The sequence below is a fragment of the Polypterus senegalus genome, chromosome 6, assembly GCF_016835505.1.
Source record: "Polypterus senegalus isolate Bchr_013 chromosome 6, ASM1683550v1, whole genome shotgun sequence".
NCBI classification, from domain to species: Eukaryota; Metazoa; Chordata; class Cladistia; order Polypteriformes; family Polypteridae; genus Polypterus; species Polypterus senegalus.
This window is the reverse complement of record NC_053159.1, coordinates 97,975,635-97,996,351: the sequence shown is the minus strand read 5'-3', so window position 1 is coordinate 97,996,351 and position 20,717 is coordinate 97,975,635. Positions and strand designations below refer to the sequence as shown.

At 37.5% G+C, this 20,717-nt stretch overlaps 1 protein-coding gene across 4 annotated transcripts in view; it reads left to right on the top strand.

Moving 5' to 3' along the window:
- Positions 1-20,717, top strand: part of LOC120531329 (general transcription factor II-I-like) — a 145,939-nt gene that overhangs the window by 64,593 nt on the left and 60,629 nt on the right. For 2 of the 4 annotated variants that reach the window (XM_039756626.1, XM_039756628.1), the window contains one exon: positions 17,327-17,389. The exons of 1 other annotated variant lie outside the window; for it this stretch is intronic. In XM_039756626.1, the coding sequence (XP_039612560.1) occupies positions 17,327-17,389 (63 nt within the window). Of the gene's footprint in view, positions 1-3,271; positions 5,888-17,326; positions 17,390-20,717 lie in introns of those variants that run through there. One more of the 4 variants, XM_039756629.1, reaches the window with a different exon arrangement.

Below are 20,717 nucleotides of genomic sequence, written 5' to 3'. Positions count from 1 at the left end.
AAAATCAGAATAGTCCACCTGACAGATCATTTTAGGTCTGCCTCCAGTTCTGCTTCTGAAAACTGCCTGTAGAAACGGTGCCCACACCACTAACTCAACACTCATGGACAGACTCCATTCTGCTGCTTTAGAGCAAGATGAACTATCATTTACCCGCAGCTTACACCTCGTATATGTCACTCTTAATTTGTATGGACCAGACAATATGTCTTCACAGGTAAATCACACTTAAGCCTGTTCCATGCAGACGGGAGTATCAAGTTAGATTACAGCCAAAGGTCCATGTGTAAGCAAGGTACATTTTACAAACACTAATATGACATTTTGAGGGAAAGAGACATTTAGATAAGTACATGTAGCACATTTTGAGTGTGAGAAATGCATTATGCAGGTGTTTGTTTTGTACTCATGAGACGTTTGTTCTTGTTCTTGCACTGTAGTGATTTTTTTCTACCAGTATAAATAAATTCATTCATTTAGTAGTTATTTCATTCATTTTATTCATTAGTGTGATATGAAAAAAAAAAGCTTTTGTGGGGTTGATTACACTTTGAGTTGCATTACAAATATATAAACAAATAATTCATATATATTTCAGTGTATTATAATTTGAACATGTGATATATTCATATCACATGAAGTTTTTCTTAAAGACATTTTCTTTCTTACAAATATGTTCAAGAATCAAACGTGAACAAGGATTGTGCAACTCGTTCTTAGGTAGCAATTCAGATCAAGAATCAAAGGAATGAGAATCATGCAATCCATTCTCTAGTAATGATTTAGTTTGTGAATCAAATTAATGAGACTACTGCGTTTTGTTTTTTTGGTGATGATTCTGTTCATTGCAGTCAGTGAGGCACAAAAACGTTTGCATTAAATCAATGCTGAAAACAGAGAAATGTTAAAAATGAGAATATATTTGTAAACTTCAATTTTGTGTGACTAATGTGTTGAATGTACAGAGGTGTATAAACATATTAGTTTAACATTATGTTTATTTGTCTTGTTTAAAACAATTCCAATAACAAATTGTGTAAAGCAAACAATGAATGCATTTTAATATCAATGTGTTTTTACTGAATTGTTACTTGTGTAATGAAAGAGAAAATCATCCATAATATTTTGTTTGTATGTTAAATTTACTTGCCTCATTACTACTAGAAAATCAACACAAAAGCAGAGAGGATATGACAAGAATTCAATCTTCAAGCCAATATGTGCAGTCATTGCTAGTATGAAAAACTGCAAGACGTTCCTCTTTCTCTTCTTCCAAACGGGAATGCGGTAGATTATTAAAATGGCTTAGGAGCTTTGCAAAATTATTGTTTTTTTTTATGCCCTGTCCACCGAGGCTACTGGGAAAGTCCATGGCTCCTATGACCTTTAAATAGATTGATGTGATTCACTTCATGGTACCTATAAGAATAAACATATTTTGGTAATTGAGAATGCATAATGACACTTCCAGAATTCAGTCTTCCGAATAATCACCTTCCACAGTTTTGTTTCTAGTACATAGTCTATGCATTGGTTTGGTAGACACTCAGAATTATTAATAATCCAATGAAGCTACTGGATGGTTTAGTTTTGACCTTTTTATTGAGAACAGTTGCAATAATAATAAGGGGAAATTTGGGTCTGTTGCAGTTGTGTTCTTTTTAGTGGCTACATTTCAGTATGATTATTTTGGGTTTAGTATATGACAAGCAGTTCATTAGCTGTATTCAATCTTCTTATTAGAACAGAAAAATGGAAGGTTTCAGGGAGATGAGACTTGCCCGTGCAGCATTGGCACAAGTCAGGAGCCAGTTTTCTGGGATGTGTAGGATATCTGATCCAATATAAAAAAGAATTTAGCTGTCATAAAGAGTGGGCATTTGGTTGTTTGTTATTGTCACCTCAGGCACAGTCTGTACATTGCACATCTATAAAGTGCAGCAATTATGTTACACATTTAAATACAGAGTAGATGGTTCTTGCCTTGCTGTGGACATAAGCCCCGGCACCCCCAAGACCGTTATTTACTCTTAAGTGTGTCCAAAAAACAGATGTATGGATTGATTTCTTCAGCTTTAAAGAGGAAAAAAAGTATTACATATTTAAGCCCCCTCTTCTTGCTTTTAACATTTCCAATGCAATGTTGCTTAGCAGTGTGAGGTACACAATATAAACTATTTCTGGATGCTACTGACATCAAGCAGCTAATATCTCTGCAAAAAAAAAACAAAACACTAACAATGCTTTTGCAAAGCTCTAAGGCCATTAAGTAATTAGGTCCAATTCTCGTTTAGTGGAAGAAAAGGTGTGTTGTTTCTCTTTTTTTTTTTGTAGCAGTGCTGCCTAAGAACAGTGCCTAAAGTCATTTCATCAGAAATCTTTGCAAGATGTATTGTGTGCACACATAATGTGCGGTATACACTTAACAAAACTCATTGTGCATACGTAAAATTGGCCAAATGTATTAGCCATATGTGTTGCACACCACCAAAATGTGCTCTGTGTGCTTGTAAAACACGTACAATGTGCACAAAATCTATTACTCAAGTGCAGAATGTGTCTCACTCGCACTGGGCAGTTTGCCAGTTATCTTACACCACATTGGAGGGCCAGAGTGTGGAAGAGGAGGAGTTAAGAAAAATATATTGATCTGTGTCAAGAAGACTGACCTGTAGGGTGGATCCAGTGTAATGATGTGGACTGGAATTCACCATACAGGCCACAGGAAGGCAACACCAGGCCACACACAGCTGCTATGATCACAATTGTCTTATGAAATACTTGTGTTTGGCCACTGTCATGGCCTGCCTTCTCTCTTGCTCTAAACCACACGGAACTTCTTTGGGATGCCTGGGATTGCACTACACAAAGACATGACTCTCAGAGGCCAGTATCTGTGCCAAGTTATTTTGCAGGAATGGGATACCATCCCACAACTGCAGATTCAGAGGTGTCGGGCAGTAGTTTTAAACGGGCAGCGATCACACAAGATTGTGAAAGATTCTTAGACGTGTTGCTAATTTTCAAAGATTACTATTTTACTGTTGTTTTTGATGCTATGTTGTATTCCTATTATTCTCTTTTGTTTTTGTTTTTTTTGTTATTTTACTAATGAAGGCTGAAGTTTCAGCTCAGTAACAAGTGTTGCATTTGTTTATTCCATCACTGTATTTTTTCTAAATCCAGATTCATATAGTGGATGTTAACATGATTTAAGTTAGCAATGGCTGTTTCCCAAATTAGTAATATTTTACATAAAATTGTATTACAGCCGTAAATGAACGTTATACTACTAGCAGCAGGATGGGCAGTATCATCAAGGACAAAAATCGCTCTGGAAAAGCAGCAGAAGAACATTTATTGGATACCCGTACATGCGACATCCTCACATATCCAATTCAGTCGCAAAAGGCAAATGGGGTCAGGAGGAAGAGGATTGTGCTATCAATAGATGACAAGCTAGAAATAATCCGATCTCTCAAGCAAGGAACCAAAGCCAGTACCCTGGCCCAAAGGTATGGTGTTGGCAGTTCTACCATCTCTGACATCAAGAAGTCTGAGGCTCAGCTTCAGGCATTTGCTTTTAGAATGAAGTTCACTCCCAGTGGCAGAAAGCGCAAGGTGATGAGAGCAGGTGATGACCAAGTTCTGGAGGAGGCACTTTATAAGTGGTTTCTTCAACAAAGACTCCTTGGAGCGCCCATCTCAGGATCCTTAATGATCCAGAAAGCTAAGCAGTTGAACTCTCAGATCAATGGCAGTAATTCAAAATTCCGTGCTAGTAGCCGCTGGCTCTACAACTTTAAACAAAGGCATGGGATACGTTGCCAACGAATTGCCAGAGAAATGTCGGCCTCTGAATCCTGGGACTTTGTTAAACAAAACTTAAACAATATAGTTGTACAGAAGGGTTTATTAAGAGAGCAAGTTTATACTTGCGATGAGACAGGATTGGCATGGCGTTGTTTGCCACTGACTGGACGAGACAGACCCCTTGATAGAGTATCACTTCTTGCCTGTTCCAATGCATCTGGACTTCACAAATTAAGTCTGACCTTGGTTGGCAAAACAATTAAACCCAGATGTTTCAGAAACATCGACATTACTGCTTTGCCCATTCGGTATGTTTACGAAAACAATGGCTGGATGACCTGTGAACTTTTCAAAGACTGGTTTTTCAGTGAGTTTGTCCCATCTGTGAAAGACCACTTGCTGGATAAAGGCCTTCCACCAAAGGCTCTCTTGGTGCTTGACTTTGCTCCTTGTCATCCTAATGGCACTTATCTACAAACAGAGGACTCCAACTTTTCTTGTCTTTTCTTACCAGTTGATAGTATGCATCAGCATCCCATGGCCCAAGGAATTATTACCAACCTTAAAATGCGTTTTCGATTGCTTCTTCTGCAAAAGGTACTATCTTCAACCTCCAGCTCAGGAAATGCTGAGAAGTTCATGAAAGTGCTAACTTTAAAAGATGCTGCAGATTTAGTGGCTGAAGCCTGGGAGGAAGTTCAACCAAGTACACTTAAAGCTGCCTGGGACAGGTTGTGGCCAAGCAACCAAGAATCTTCAGATGCCAAGACCAGTGAGGATATTTTGCCATCCACTGTACAAATCACCTCTTTGGTGTCACAACTGAAAGGAGTGGCGCAACCGGACCCAAAAGATATTGATACGTGGCTGAATGTAGATTTAAATGATCCAGGTTTTGAACTGTCAGCTGATGAGGAGCAAGCCAGTTGAAACAATCAGCTTTATAACACTAAAAACAGCAGCATGAGCATATAAGAAAAGAGATTTCAATTAGAAGATTATCTTAGATAACATTTAGATGCTTACAAGGGATTCATACCTCTATTTTTGCAGTTTACCTGACATTTATTTCACTCAAGTTAATTATGGAAAAAACAGCACAGAAGGGTTTATTAAGAGAGCAAGTTTATAGCTGTTTTGAGACAGTGAATTTAAAACAGGCTATTAGTAAGAAACAAGAATCTAGCTGAATTTGTTGTGATCTAAAGAGGCTGATGTCCTGTTACTGTTCGATAACCTTTTAGAAGTGCTTAGATGTCTGTGATAGTTTTTGCTTTTTTTCATTGAATTTATTTTTTGTCATTTTTTATTTTTAAGTTGAAAAGAGAATAACAAACATAACAGTAAAATAACCTAACCTGCCTAACATACCTGATTTCACACTGAGACAAGGGGTGAAAATTATACTTATTCCCAGAAGACTGGTGGGAAAAGGGATGATTGGACTACACTAGCAAACTTAAAAACAGAATATCCAGAAAGAGTTTCAGGGGCTGAAGAAAACCAGGATTTAAACAACTCTGCATTAGTCATCCGACTTTCAGTTTAATTTTTGGAGGCATCATTAATCCGTGATGTAGATAATTCAAGATGGATTAAATTATAGAAGGAGAACTAACAAATGTTAGCAATAGCACCTCCATTGGGAAGCAAGAAGTAATTTGGCTGCCACAGTACTAAAACACTGTAATATACATTGATTTGGACTAAGTAGAAGTATATAAAGAGCTAAAGAAGGAATATTTAATGTAACAATGGAATATTTAGAGAAAAAAGAAAATAATAAGTGACATAAGTGAGACCATACTGAAAAGAAAGGAAGACAATACCAGAATATAAGGAGGAAAAGTGCCAGGTAAACCAAGGGAATATAATTGGCAGAGGATCAGGAGTTTGGCACATTAGATGATGTTTATAGGGAGTAGGATAATGTTCAGAAATCTGAATTGGGTATGGTAGTTGGCGCTTCTGAGCAAATGTTTTAGGCAGGTGTGAAAAAATGCTGTAAACTAAGAATGCTTCCACTAATAGAAATGTTAATAGTTTATTTTTAGCAATTAACAATGCAAAGTGAATGAAGAGAAGAGAAATTTAAATCAAATCAATATTTGGTGTGACCACCCTTTGCCTTCAAAGTGGTATCATTTCTCCTAGGTACACTTGTACTTAGTTTTTTTTAAGGAACTCGGCAGGTAGGTTGTTCCATACATCTTGGAGAACTAACCACATATGTTCTGTGGATGTAAGCTGCCTCAGATCCTTCTATCTCTTCATGTAATCCCAGAATCTCTCAATGATGTTGAGATCAGGGCTCCATGCAGGTCATACCATCACACCCAGGACTCCTTGTTCTTCTTTAAACCAAAGATAGTTCTTAATGACATTGGCTGTATGTTTGGGGTCTTTGTCCTGCTGCAGAATAGATTTGGGGCCAACAGACACCTCCCTGATGGTATTGCATGATGGAGAAGTATCTTCTTGTGTTTCTCAGCATGAATCATGGTTAATCCCCAACTCTATTTAGAGAAATGAAGCCCCAAACTTTCAAGGAACATCTGCCATGCTTCACTGTTGCCTGCAGACACTTATTATTATACCAGTCTCCAGCCCTTCAGTGAACAAACTTCCTTCTGCTACAGCCAAATATTAAAAATTTTGACTTGGCAGTCCAGAGCACCTGCTGCCATTTTTCTGTACCTCAGTTCTGCTGTTTTTGTGCATAGTTAATTCGCTTGGCCTTGTTTCCACATTGGAGGTATGGCTTTTTGGCTGCAATTCTTCCACAAAGACCTCCAGACTTTTCCGGAAAGTAGATGGGTGTTCCTAGGTCCCACAGGCTTCTGCCAGTTTGGAGCAGATAGCTCTGCTGTCCATCTTCTGCTTTCGAAGGGAAGTAAGAATGATATGTCTTCCATCTGCCGCACAAAGTTACCTTGGTTGACATCTGCGGCTACGGTCCTCAACTATGCCCATTTCTTTGTGCTTTTTCAAAGCAGATTGAACAGTACATCTCGAAACCCCAGTCTGATTTGAAAACTTTGCCTGGGAAAGACCTTGCTGATGTAGTATAACTACCTTGGGTCTTGTTTCTGTGCTCAGTTCTTGCCATGGTGTATGACATGTGACATGAAACTGTCTTCCACAACCTCACTTTGGTAGCAGAGTCTGGCAGTTCCTCACCCAGTTCTAAGCCTCCTACACAGCTGTTTCTGTTTCAGCTAATGACAGTGTTTCAACCTACATCTGAAAATAATGATCATTAGCACCTGTTTAGTATAATTTGGTAATCATACACCCATAAAATCCCTGACTTTGTGCAAGTTTACCTGTAATAATTGATTCTGGTTTGAAGGCAAAGGGTAGTCACACCAAATATTGATTGGATACAGATTTTTCTTCTGTTTGCTTACTGTATTTTCAAAATTGATAAAAAATAAACAATAAGAATTTATATTTGTGAAAGTATTCTTACTTTAAATTATTTTTTCACACCCGCCTAAAATGTTTGCACAGTATAATTAATATATATATTACAGTTGCCATGACTGGACTACCAGATAATTTCGCCAGGATAACTAATAATCTTCACAGACTGAAGTAGGAAAATTAAAATAAACCTGCAGGCAGTGGAATGTCACGAGTCCCTAGCTTTTGAAAAGATTTGCATTGATTCCTGTACACTGCCAAGAAGAGACAGCTACTTATTAAGAAACCAGGATTATGGAGTATGGAAGTTAGAGTATGTCATCTTTCAAAGGGTGCCTGATATTGATAACATAAGATTCCCAAGAATTTCTTAACATTTTGATATTATACACTTTGGGTAAATGTTACTGTACTTGCAAATGAGACAAAGTACTGGTTATAGTACTTTCTAGCATTTGATACAAAAGATAATCTGCATTCTATCAAACTTTGCTTGGAATGGTACAGAAATAAAATTGGCTTGCATTATTGAAATAGCTGTTCTCTGCATTACGACAGCCTACATTTGCAATGATCCATTTTTGAAAGTGTATTTTAACAGTCATCCAGTAGTAGAAAATTTATTTTAATTCAATAGTATGTTTAAAGATACATGAAACGTTAAGCTCAAAAATCTCACTATTTCTTTAATTTTTATTATTGTAATATACCCGTAGACATTTTGCAGTTCCTATACTTGTTAAAGATTGCTGCATTTTATTTTAAGCACTTTGTTTATAATTGGCATGTTTTCTAGTCATGTTTTCATATTTACTAAACTTTATGCTGTATGAACATGCAACGTGAATAAGCTGAAAGTGCTTCAGAAATGTATTTTGTTTAACTTTAAAACGTTATGAATCAGTGAGCTGAAATTTAATTTTATTTTGTATTTTAGTACCTTTACAACCCTTAAGTTTTAGGCATAGGTGACCTTTTATGTTAAAAATGTTTCTGTATTTTTAGTGTATATGTCTTCTGCAAAATGTTTTATATTTTACTGAGAGAGGTGTTCACAGATAGAACCCAAATGAAAATGCTACAGCCTCTCTGGGTCTGCTTTTTGAATCCCAGTCTGTTAAGAAAGGTGGCTTATCAGTTTGTCCACAGCTCCTGTGCCAAAAATCATCCCCCTTCTCACCTCCTGTTTCTCTGCCTCTTTTTCTCTCTCTATCCTAGCCTGTTTACATTCACGTAGTTGAGTAGACTCTTCCTGATCCTGTACCCAGCTGACTTGTCTAGGCGCGGCTTTAAAAATACCATTCTAGGGTTGCATCTGTCCAAATTCAAAAATCAGCTCTAGGGTAAGGGGGTTGCTTGGTACTTCATCCTAAACACTCTCTGTGTCTGCATTTCTAGCAGCACACCTCCTCTCACAGTAGGTCTATGATTACATCATTATAAAGCTGGGATTCTTCACGTCAACAGACAGCTGAAATTAAAGCATTATATTCTGTATTGTTAGATGTAAATATTTATACTGTACTGTATATTGGCCAGGACAGGTTGTACAATCATCCATTTTACAGATAACCTGAAAATTGCTTCCTAACATGGTGTTCACTGGGAGAGAGAATCAAAAGCTTTAAACTACACTTATATGCACTGGTATGGCTGACAGTATTGTTTTATTATTAATTGAAGCATTTTATTTCCAGCCCCTGTCATTAAGACGGTTTCAGGCTCATTTTTTGAATGCTAGAATGACATTTAACATATGAATATTTTATATAAATTAAATTTACCTCGTACAGCATAAATACAGTATAAACTGATTTTGATGGACCCAAATTTGGCTGTAACCACTTTGAAGATGATAGCTGGCAATAGAATTTCAGGTGTATTCATAAATATTGCATCCCTAGAATTCCCCTTTAGTAAAACTGGTACAATGGTAAGTCTGTCTGTTTCAATCACATTGTGCATTTAGGAATCTCTGTTTACCAGATATACTAGCCTGTACGTCCCTCTTTCTTTGTGCGTCTGGTTGCCTTTGCTCATCTTACATTCTAGCCTTTGCATCAGTCTTTCTTTGTGCTTCCAGTTGCCTTTGTTCTTTGGACATTTCAACCCTCTTGTGGACACCAGATAACATTATGCAGGGTCACAGATGGATGCTTTACTTTTGTCATTTTAAGCAGGCACAACATTAAAACCACCTACCTAATAATGTGTAGGTCCCCCTCATGCTGCCAAAACAGCTCTTAGCCTCTAAACATGTCTTGTGGTATCTGGCAGCAAGATGCTAACAGCAGATCCTTTAAGTCTTTTAAATTGTGAGGTGTGGTCTCCATGGATTGGATGTGATTTTCCAGCACATCTTTGATTGGATTAAGATCTTTGTAATTTGGAGGCAAAGTAAACATCTTGAATTCAAACCAATTTTTGCCGTGTAGCAGGGTGCATTATCCTGTTGAAAAGGCCACTGCCATTGGGGAATACTTTTGCCAAGATGGGGAATATGTGGTCAGCAACAATCTTTATGTAGGTAGTATCAAAGTAACATCCACATGAATGCCAGAGCCCAAAGTTTCGTAGCAGAGCATTGCCCAGAACATCACATTGCCTCTGTTGGCTTGGCTTCTTCCATAGTGCAACCTGCTGCAAACTTTTCCCGAGGTAAATAATGGTCATGCATCTGGCTGTCCACATGATCTAAAAGAAAATATGATTCATTGGACCAGGTCAGCTTCTTCCATTGCTCCATGGTTTAATTCTGACGCTAACATGCCCATTGTAGGTGCTTTTGAAGGAGAACATGGGCCAGCATGGGCATTCTAAATGGTCTGCGACTTTGTAGCCCAGTATGCATTAAGCTGTGTGTTCTGATACCTTTCTGTCATTGCCAGCATTACATTTTTCAGCAATTTGTGCTATCGCAGATCTTTTATGAGATCAGATTGGATGGGCTGGACTTCACTTCTAACTCATAATAGTAAGCCTTGGGTACCTGTGACCCTGTCACCGTTTTACTGGTTGTAGTTTCTTGGACTACTTTTGGTAGGAACTAACAACTACATACAATTCCCCCACAAGACCTGCTGTTTTGGAGATGCTCTGACTTATGCTTGCCCATTTTTTCTGGCTTCCAACATATCACCTTCAAGAACTAAATATTCACTTGCCGCCTAATATATTACACGACTTGGCAGGTGCCATTTTAAATGAGATAATCAATGTTATTCAGTTTACCTGCTAGAAGTTTAATGTTGTGGCTGATTGCTGTATAGAGATAGGCATTAATATAGAAAGTAAATCCTCTGAGATTCCAGGTATTAATATCATAATGTGTCTTAAATCTACCTCAGATGCAATTTCTGTTCCTATATTTGGATTACATTGGATTGATTAAACGTCAGTATTAGAAGTTGAATGACTTTATTCTTTTTACCTATCCTTCCATACTTGAAACTTCTCAACCTATTTTTGGGCTGTTGGGATTAAGATCTATCCCATCCAGAATCATGCACAAGGCTAAAACCAGTCTCTGTTAAGGGCATTAGTGTTATTGTATAAATAAAACTGTTTGTAAGAAGAATAAATTAAATTTAAAATTTGATACTATTTGTGCACTCTGGTATGTCTTATCTGTTACTGTGTGTAGCAAAGAAAACTGACTCGGACATGGTTAGTCATTGCACATGTGGCCTTAATTTAAAAACTTGTGCCATGATTAGCACATCTTTAGACACCGGTTCTGGATTAGTTTTTATATTTCATTCCATATCTGAGTTGAGAAGCATAGTTAGTGTAGGTATACTGTATAACATTTTCTCTGGTTTCCATATCATTTCTGATTAGCATGGCAAAGGAGTAACATGCTCATTTTACTTTGCATTTAGGCCAACCATTTATTAAATGTTTATTGCAGCTTTTTTTTCCTTCAGTCAGTGGTGATTGATGCGACTATGTATTGGAAAAAGTTTTTTTTCTAACCTAAGCATGACCTTTACTATAATGTGAAATGTTCACCTTTCCTTGTAGAACTGTAGCTGTGGTGACTAAAAGAGAATTGGTGGAAAACATTTGCAGCTTTATTTCCCTTTTGTTGTAATAATTTATAAATAAAACAGAAGAGTTTCTTTTTACACATAAACATTTAAGAAACTTAATGCTTGAAGAACATATCTTTTCATTTTCACCAGGGAAGTAGTGTGTTTAAATGAAACAATTGTTAAACAAGACAGAGCTGTTGATTCTGTTCTGATGATTAGTAGTGTGAAGGCTAGGGGGCGCCAGCAGGCCCCAAACATAAACACCTCTACACAGTCCAGAGAAAGGGTGTTTTATTTCAAATACCTCATAAACGCAAGCACAAAAGTTGTTTCCTTTCCTTTCTTCCCTCTACCTCACTGCTCTCCTCCAGTTAAGTGTTGCCTTCCTTCCTCCCAGGCTCGGTCTCGCCTGGACACAACAGTGTGGTCCCTTTTATTGAGGATCCGGGAGTACTTACAGTGGCAGGGCTTTTTCCCATCTGAAGTACTTCTGGGTTTTTATGGAATTCCCCAAAGACAGGGAGTGTATGTCCCTGCAGCACCCTCTTGTGGCACTTATGGACCCCAGCAGGTGTTTGTTACCAGACTACATTTCTCGACATGCTGTACTGGCTTCTAATCAGGCACCAATATCCAGGGCCTCTGCCATCTAGTGTCTTTGACGAATAAACAGCCCTCAACAACAGTCCTACCTTGCCCTTCCCTTTTATCCCAGTCAGTGAAAGTACTCCATATATATCTGGCCTGGGACACCTGTCCATCTCCCCTTAGGATTCTCATCCCGGTCAGGAAGCTTCCTGTACTTTGTCTGGGATGTCTATCCATCCACCTTGGGAATCTTGTTTGGATATGGCACCTTTCTCTCTCTCTCTCTTTCGCTCTGCTGGGATGCCTGTCCATGTACTTGGGGCCTGACATCCGGGTAAAGAACCTTCCCCTCTCCTGGTTGGGATGCCCATTCATCCCGTGTGGCACTTACAAGTAGCTATTTCTTCTTTTTCATATACATTGGATTCAGAAAGCTTTCAGACTCCTTTACTTTATGCACACTTTGTTGTGTTATAAATTTAGTTTTAAATGGATGCATTTGCTATTTTTGCCCATCCATCTACACTCAATATCGCATAATGACAAGGTAAAAACATGTTTCCTGAAAAGTTTACCAATTTAATTAAAATCCAGAACTGAATTTCTCATTCATATACTGTACATATTTAGACACATAATTCAGTACTTCAAAGAAGCCCCTTTGGCAACAATTAAAGCTTTAACTCTTCTTGGGTAAGTCTAAACGGCCATCTTCAGATCTGTCTGCAGGTGTTCTATGGGGTCAGTGTCTGGGTTTTGGCTTGGCCACTCAGGAAGAGACTTGTCCCAAAACACTCCATTGTTCTCTTGACTGTATTCTTTGTTGTGTACTGAAAATTAAACTGTGGCATGCACTTTTAAGCAGGTTTTCTTCAAGGAGTTGTCAGTGTTTGGCTGCATCCATTCTTCCCTCAATTAAGACTACTCTCCCTGTCCATCCCACTGAGAAGCAACCCCATAGCATGATTCTGCCATCACCATGCTTCATCATTGGGATGGTATTAGGTAGGTGAAGAGCAGTGCCTGGTCTTTGCCAAATATAGTGCTTGGAGTTCTGCCCATGGAGATTCACTTTGTCTAATTGGATCAATGAATCTTTTTCCTTATGCACTCCTAGTCCTCCAAGAAGGTTGTCATACTCAAAAATGTCTCCAATGTAGCCACTCTACCATAAACATTCAAATGACAGAATGCTGCTGAGTTGATCCTTGTTGCAAAATGCCCTCACATCTCCCACAGGGTTCTTGGTCATCTCCCTGATCAAAGCCCTTCTTACTCAGTTACTCTGTTTGGTCAGAGTTCCAAACTTCTTGTCAGGCCACTGTGAAATATTAAGGCCTGGGAGCACTCAATGCTTTAGAAATGGTTTTTATACCCTTGCCTTACCTGTGCTTCACCACAAATTTATTCCAGAGATCTACAAAGATTTCCTTGGACATGTTGGCTTGTTTTTTGTCCTTACATGAAGTGTGAATTGTGGAACTTTCTGTACACAGGTGTGCGCCTTTCTAAGCTGTGTCAAGTCTATTCAGTTTGCCACCGGTGGATTCCAGTCAAGTTCTAAAACCACCCTTTAGATTAATTGAAGCAAACAGGATGCACTTAAGCATAGTTTAGTGTACAACAGCAAAGTGTGTGAATACTTAAATGAATGAGAGATTTCAGAGTTAGATTTTTCATAAATTTACAAACCTTTTTTGCAGGCATATTTTTCACTTTATCATTACTAGATTGCTTTGTTGAGCATAAATGGAAAATTTATCAGTTTTAAAATTAATTCTATACCATAATAAAGACTGCAGTAAGTGAAGGGGTCTGAATATTTTATAAATCCACTGGATTATAAAATTGTATACCGTGTAATGTAAGTGCGGAATCATAAACATATTTTGTAGGTAATCATCTGATATTATTACTGGATAATGAAATCTTTACTCATAATTCCTGTTTTTGAAAATTTGCAGTAAATCAACAAGTCTGCTGGCGTTAAATGCTTAATGCCAGTTAAAAGATTTTTATAAACATTATTCTTTTATATTATTTCCTATAAAGTGGTAATGTACTGGTAATGTTTGACATATATATATATATATATATATATATATATATTCAGTGTAATATTAATCAATATGCCATACTTTGCAGAAAGGATGGATTAACAGACTGTCATTAATATAAAAATATTTTTAATATTTCATGCCCAAGTGATTTTTTTTTCTACTTTTTTTTATTTAATTCACTGTTAATTTTAACTTATTATCAGTTATTACCTTCATTATTACCTTCAGTATTTCATTGATTGCCTGGAAGGTCTCTTACTTGGGCCGTTGCTGTGTACTGCAACTACTTGAAGTGTTTGCTTTGAAAAGTCTTAAATAATTAATAGAACATCATAGATATCAGTAACCTTAGTTATTATAGTAGCATTTCAAATGTTAACTTTCCAGTTTTTATCTGTATTTATATACAGTGTTTCTGAGGGGTTAGTAGAAAAATGTGTCAGTTATACTAATTGCATTTGTCTTATTAAGTTGTAGGATAGATCGTGCAGTTCAGTGAAGAGAAAAGTTTCAGTATTTCTTGTGGGGGCCAATGGTGCCTACATATTTGTCAAAACATTCATAGAACTAGCAATAAATTGTACTGTATATGCTGAAAGATTTCCCTGATGTTAATTAGTGATTTGTGAATCAGTAATGCTAGCTAATGGTACAGACTAGCTAATTTTCATTAATGCAATATTAGTAATATTTGTATTCATTTACATTCATATGCATTGAGCATATGCAGCCATGATTTACAAATTTGTTTTTTTGTCACGCAGAGTCAAACAATGAAGCACCTGTACTCATCCGGATTCTAAACATTTAACTGGTAGCATTTCTACTTAAGTTAGACTTTAAAATCATTAGACTGATTTGTATGATCTTATTTATCTTTGATTCTTTCTAATTGACCATTGCACTTCCAGTGTAAAACTATGAAACTATTGGGGGCAAATTACTCTTTCACATGGGTGATGTTGTTAGATACCTGTTTCTCCTTGAATGACAAAATATTTAAAAACTGTATTGTGTGCTCACTTAGGTTTTCTCTGTGTTTTACCTAAAGATCTGATGCACGTCTTTGTGTAAACTATGCAAAAACATGACATTAAGAAGTGCAAATACTTTTTTTCCCTGCATTGTACATTAGTGGCATCTTAAGGGGTTTATACTATAGGCAGAACTACATGTTGTTATGCATGGGACATTTTAGCTTCCAGTTAAATAATATTCAAGATTCCTAGTTATCCTCAATTTTCAGCCAATGATTGTATTGTGAGGTGGAATGTATTTATTTATTAAACTGAAGACACTCCAAAATGGGTAAAAATACTATGGGCAACAGTTACTAACTCCTTGTCATATTGTTAATAGTTCATATGATTTTTAATCTCCATTGTTGACAATATCAAACACATGCATGTACCATTATATTTGTATTGCTTTAATCTTATAACTGAACTTCTATAGCAGTGAAAGGCAACCTTTTTCGAGTTGTGGCGCACTAGATCCAAACATTTTCTTTCGCGGCGCACCTGAGGGACTGCCCATAAATAAAGTTGTGACGAGAATAAACTATGTATGAATTTTTCTAGATAAAGTTTAATTAAAATTACCATAAATAAAAAACGAGTGATAATCGTTGAGAATTAAGTTAAAAGGAAGTATCGAATGCTTGCATCACAACAAAATGTTTTTCACCACAAAGAACTGGAAAAGGTCACTGAGTATACTAAGTTTACTGTGTTGATCAGTGGTGTCAGAGCGAAAATAAGGTAAATTTTTCCATAGTAATACTCAAGACGATTAAGTGGTGAGAGCTGCAGCTACATCGACACTCTCTCGTCGGCAAGAGCTGAAATGTAGCGTTCGTATTTTCTCATTCTATATTTGCTCTGCCTTCTTCTATCTGTACAATGAGCGAGAACTTCTAACAATGAGACTTTTTAAGTGGTGTTGATATTATGATGAGTGGTGAACAGTGAAAATTTTAAGTTGCATTCAAAATAAATACATTCGTTTATTCAACAATCTGATTAACCATTATCTGTTTTTCCAACATAAAATATATATTTTTAAACATTATCTTTTTAATCAAACAAAAGTTCAAAAACTCTAGCAATTTTAAATATTTTATAAAACTTTTCGCGGCGCCCCTAGAACATTCCGGTTGCCCGACAATGCTCTATAGTGTACTTAGAGGGTAAATCAATATGAGTGTAGAATAGTAGCTTTGTGAAGATCTGTAACTGTGGTGGGTGTTAGGAGTCTAGTGTCAGGACTGTAACAACAATGAAGCAGATTACAGCAGGGGCCTTGTGTGTATAAGACACACATGATGGTGATTCATCTTAATTTATAACTATAGCCTGCACTCAGATACATTATCCCTTAAACTCACATTTTGGTGCTCAGCATAAACAATGTCATCACGCATATTGGCATGGTTCTATTGATCAGCCTTATTACAGGCTGGTTCTTTATCCGTGTAATGGCTTGAGGAAATTTGCTTGCAACTTTGTTACCATTTTTAATTAACACTAATCATTTGCCTATCCACCGTAATAAAAGGACAAGTGTCTGTGTCCTGTGTGTGCATTGGGTTGCTGTGTTTCTCTTATTGCAACAGATGGTGCATCACAACATTTGTAGTAATAAAATGCATTGAATTTGTAATTCCAACAGGTGGCACATCACAAACATCTGTAGTAATGCATTTTATTTTCTGCAGAAAATGTGTAGACTGGAGTTTTACTTGTCTTGTCACTGCTGCCTCTGCTGAATTTAGCTTTAGTTTAATGTATCTATACATTTACTTTTAATAATTACTTTTATCTGTATTCTTCATAATCCATTTTTGATTCCATTTTTTCCATTACAGAGTTGCAGGGAACTGGAGCCTAGACATCTGCCTTCCTAAACTACAGTCCCTAGGTCATTATCTGATTCTGATTTCTTCTTCCCAGCCCTCAACTCTCACTCTCTTCATATATCCCTGTCAAATACTATAAGTTACATTGACACTATTTGTTGAAATACTGCATGTTCTGTGGGTTTGCCCCTTCCATAGTGTTGACTATTAAATTCCTTCAGCACCATTGCAATTTCAAAAACCAAATAACATCACAAGCAAGTCACTGGAATTCAAGAAGCAGACATTTGACAGTTTCTCACAAGGAGAACTAAATAATTCCTACGCAAGAGCCAGCCAGCTCCTGCAGCATCATATAGGCAGAAAGTAAACAGTCGTGCTCACACCTATCACCGTTGAACATTAAGAGATAACCTTTCAGAATTTGCTGAATATGTTTTCAGCAGTGTTGCATAATTCAGCTTCCACAATGCAGGACAGAAGAAAATGATTAAGCGTTAGATATTGCAGTTTTTACTGTATTTATCAAGTTTCTTTTTTCTTTACAGATTCATTCCAAAGTACATTTTGTGAAACTAGGAAGGAACCAGAAGTAGAAGTAACCTTAGATGGTAAGAGCGAAAGTAGATTTTTGATAATGTAAAGCGGACTAAAATAAAAATAATAATAAAATAAAGCAAAGCGTACAAGGCATTAGATGAGAGAGAGATATTTACTGGCACAGTTTTGATCAAAATGCAGATTTGTATTCATCAGAAAAATAATTTTATGCTAAATATAATTCAGATAAAATTATTTATTAGCAAATTGATTATTAATACATTTTTGGAGACATTTCTTAGAGAGTGATTAAAAAAAATCACAATAATAACCATTTGTTAAGTTTCTTTATTAACACTAGAATTACCAGAGCCTACGAAAAAACTTGTAGATCCGCCCACCTTAAATCGCTTCTTAAATCCATTCACACCTCTCCACCAGCGTCTCTTGTCATCTAAATGTGCTGGTAAAGACAAGTGGCAAGCAACCGGCTATTCCATCCACCACCGACTTAGAATGTGCACAAACTTCTCACAGCTCATGCCTTGATTGGTTATCTGGGAGTGAAGTGGAGTTTCAGAGTGGAAAAAATAGATCATTATTTGGAACACACGCATTTCATGTGTGTTCCCTTTCTACATTAATCTGTGTAAACACATTGTTAAAACAGAAACGTTTTCATATTTTAGTAATAAACGTTACAAAATGTAGACATAAACTATGAAATATGTGAAGCCTGAAGTCCAAACACCAAATAAACACTTTTACAAAAGGTTCAAGAATGATACAACAGCTTCTGTGGCGTACTGTTAAGTGCCTCAGAGACCCAAGTTCGATTCCTCGCTGGGGAGAAAATGTGTTTTTTTTCTTCTTCTTTTTAACCTTCGCTGCTCTGCCTGCCTGCCTGAACTCCCTGTCTATCTACAGTGCATCCAGAAAGTATTCACAGAGCATTACTTTTTCCACATTTTGCTATGTTACAGCCTTATTCCAAAATGGATTAAATTAATTTTTCATTCATTCATTCATTCATTCCTCAGAATTCTACACACAACACCCCATAATGACAATGTGAAAAAAGTTTTCTTGAGATTTTTGCAAATTTATTAAAAATAAAAAAACTGAGAAATCACATGTACATAAGTATTCACAGCCTTTGCCATGAACCTCAAAATTGAGCTCCGGTGCATCCTGTTTCCACTGATCATCCTTGAGATGTTTCTGCAGGTTAATTGGAGTCCACCTGTGGTAAATTCAGTTGATTGGACATGATTTGGAAAGGCACACACCTGTCTATATAAGGTCCCACAGTTGACAGTTCATGCTTGGTTTGTGCTCTGACAAACAAAGGAATTGTCTGTAGACCTCCGAGACAGGATTGTCTCGAGGCACAAATCTGGGGAAGGTTACAGAAAAATTTCTTCTGCTGCTTTGAAGGTCCCAATGAGCACAGTGGTCTCCATCATCCATAAGTGTAAGAAGTTCAAAACCACCAGGACTCTTCCAAGAGCTGGCCGGCCATCTAAACTGAGCGATCGGGGGAGAACGGCCTTAGACAGGGAGGTGACCGAGAACCCGATGGTCACTCTGTCAGAGGTCCTCTGTAGAGACAGGAGAATCTTCCAGTTGGACAACCATCTCTGCAGCAATCCACCAATCAGGCCTGTATAGTAGAGTGGCCAGACGGAAGCCACTCCTTAGTAAAAGGCACATGGCAGCCCGCCTGGAGTTTGCCAAAAGGCACCTGAAGGACTCTCAGACCATGAGAAACAAAATTCTCTGGTCTGATGAGACAAAGATTGAACTCTTTGGTGTGAATGCCAGGCGTCATGTTTGGAGGAAACCAGGCACCACTCATCACCAGGTCAATACCATCCCTACAGTGAAGCATGGTGGTGGCAGCATCATGCTGTGGGGATGTTTTTCAGTGGCAGGAACTAGGAGACTAGTCAGGATAAAGGGAAAGATGACTGCAGCAATGTACAGAGACATCCTGGATGAAAACATGCTCCAAAGCGCTCTTGACCTCAGACTGGGGTGACGGTTCATCTTTCAGCAGGACACAGCCAAGATATCAAAGGAGTGGCTTCAGGACAACTCAGTGAATGTCCTTGAGTGGCCCAGCTAGAGCCCAGACTTGAATCCGATTGAACATCTCTGGAGAGATCTTAAAATGGCTGTGCACCGACGTTTCCCATCCAACCTGATGGAGCTTGAGAGGTGCTGCAAAGAGGATTGGGCGAAACTGGCCAGTGATAGGTGTGCCAAGCTTGTGGCATTATATTCAAAAAGACTTGAGGCTGTAAAAGCTTCCAAAAGTGCATCGACAAAGTATTGAGCAAAGGCTGTGAATACTTATGTACATGTGATTTCTCAGTTTTTTTATTTTTAATAAATTTGCAAAAAGTAAACTTTTTTCATGTTGTCATTATATGGGGTGTTGTGTGTAGAATTCTGAGGAAAAAAAATGAATTTAATCCATTTTAGAATAAGGCTGTAACATAACAAAATGTGGAAAAAGTGATGCGCTGTGAATACTTTCCAGATGCACTGTATATAGTAATAACAGTAATTTTATTATTATATAGCAGTTTCCCTGTCTGCCTATCATATAGTGCCTTTCCTTCCTATCTATATATCTATCTCCTTAGCTTTTTTTATATATCTATTATACAGTGCCTATGGGGTGCCAAACAGGCAATTACAATGATTTTCGGAATATATAAAGTCATTCCTGAATATATAAAGTCAAAACTTGAATATACAGTGATCCCTTGCTATATCACGCTTCGACTTTCGCGGCTTCACTCCATCGCGGATTTTAAATGTAAGCATATCTAAATATATATCACAGATTTTTCGCTGGTTCGCGGATTTCTGCGGACAATGGATCTTTTAATTTATGGTACTTGCTTTCTCAGTTTGTTTGCCCAGTTGATTTCATACAAGGGACGCTATTGACGGATGGCTGAGAAGCTACCCAATCAGAGCACGTATTACGTATTAAATAAAACTCCTCAATGATATACGATATGCTTCCTGCTTGGTGCTTCGCACACTTTAAAGCTCTAACAGCCTGTTTTGATTTTTGATTGTTTGCTTTTCTCTGTCTCTCTCACTCTCTCTGACATTCTCTGCTCCTGAAGGATGGGGTGTGAGAATAGGGGCTGTTTGCACAGTGGCTGTTTGCTTAGAAGATACGGATGCTCCTCTAAAAAATGCTGAAAGGCTACCTTCACATTGATCCCTTCATTGCGGTGCTTTATCGTGGTGCTTCGCACACTTCAAAGCTCTAACAGCCCGTATTGATTTTTGATTGTTTACTTTTCTCTCTCTCTCTGACATTCTCTGCTCCTGATGCACTCCTTTGAAGAGGAAGGTATGTTTGCATTCTTTTAA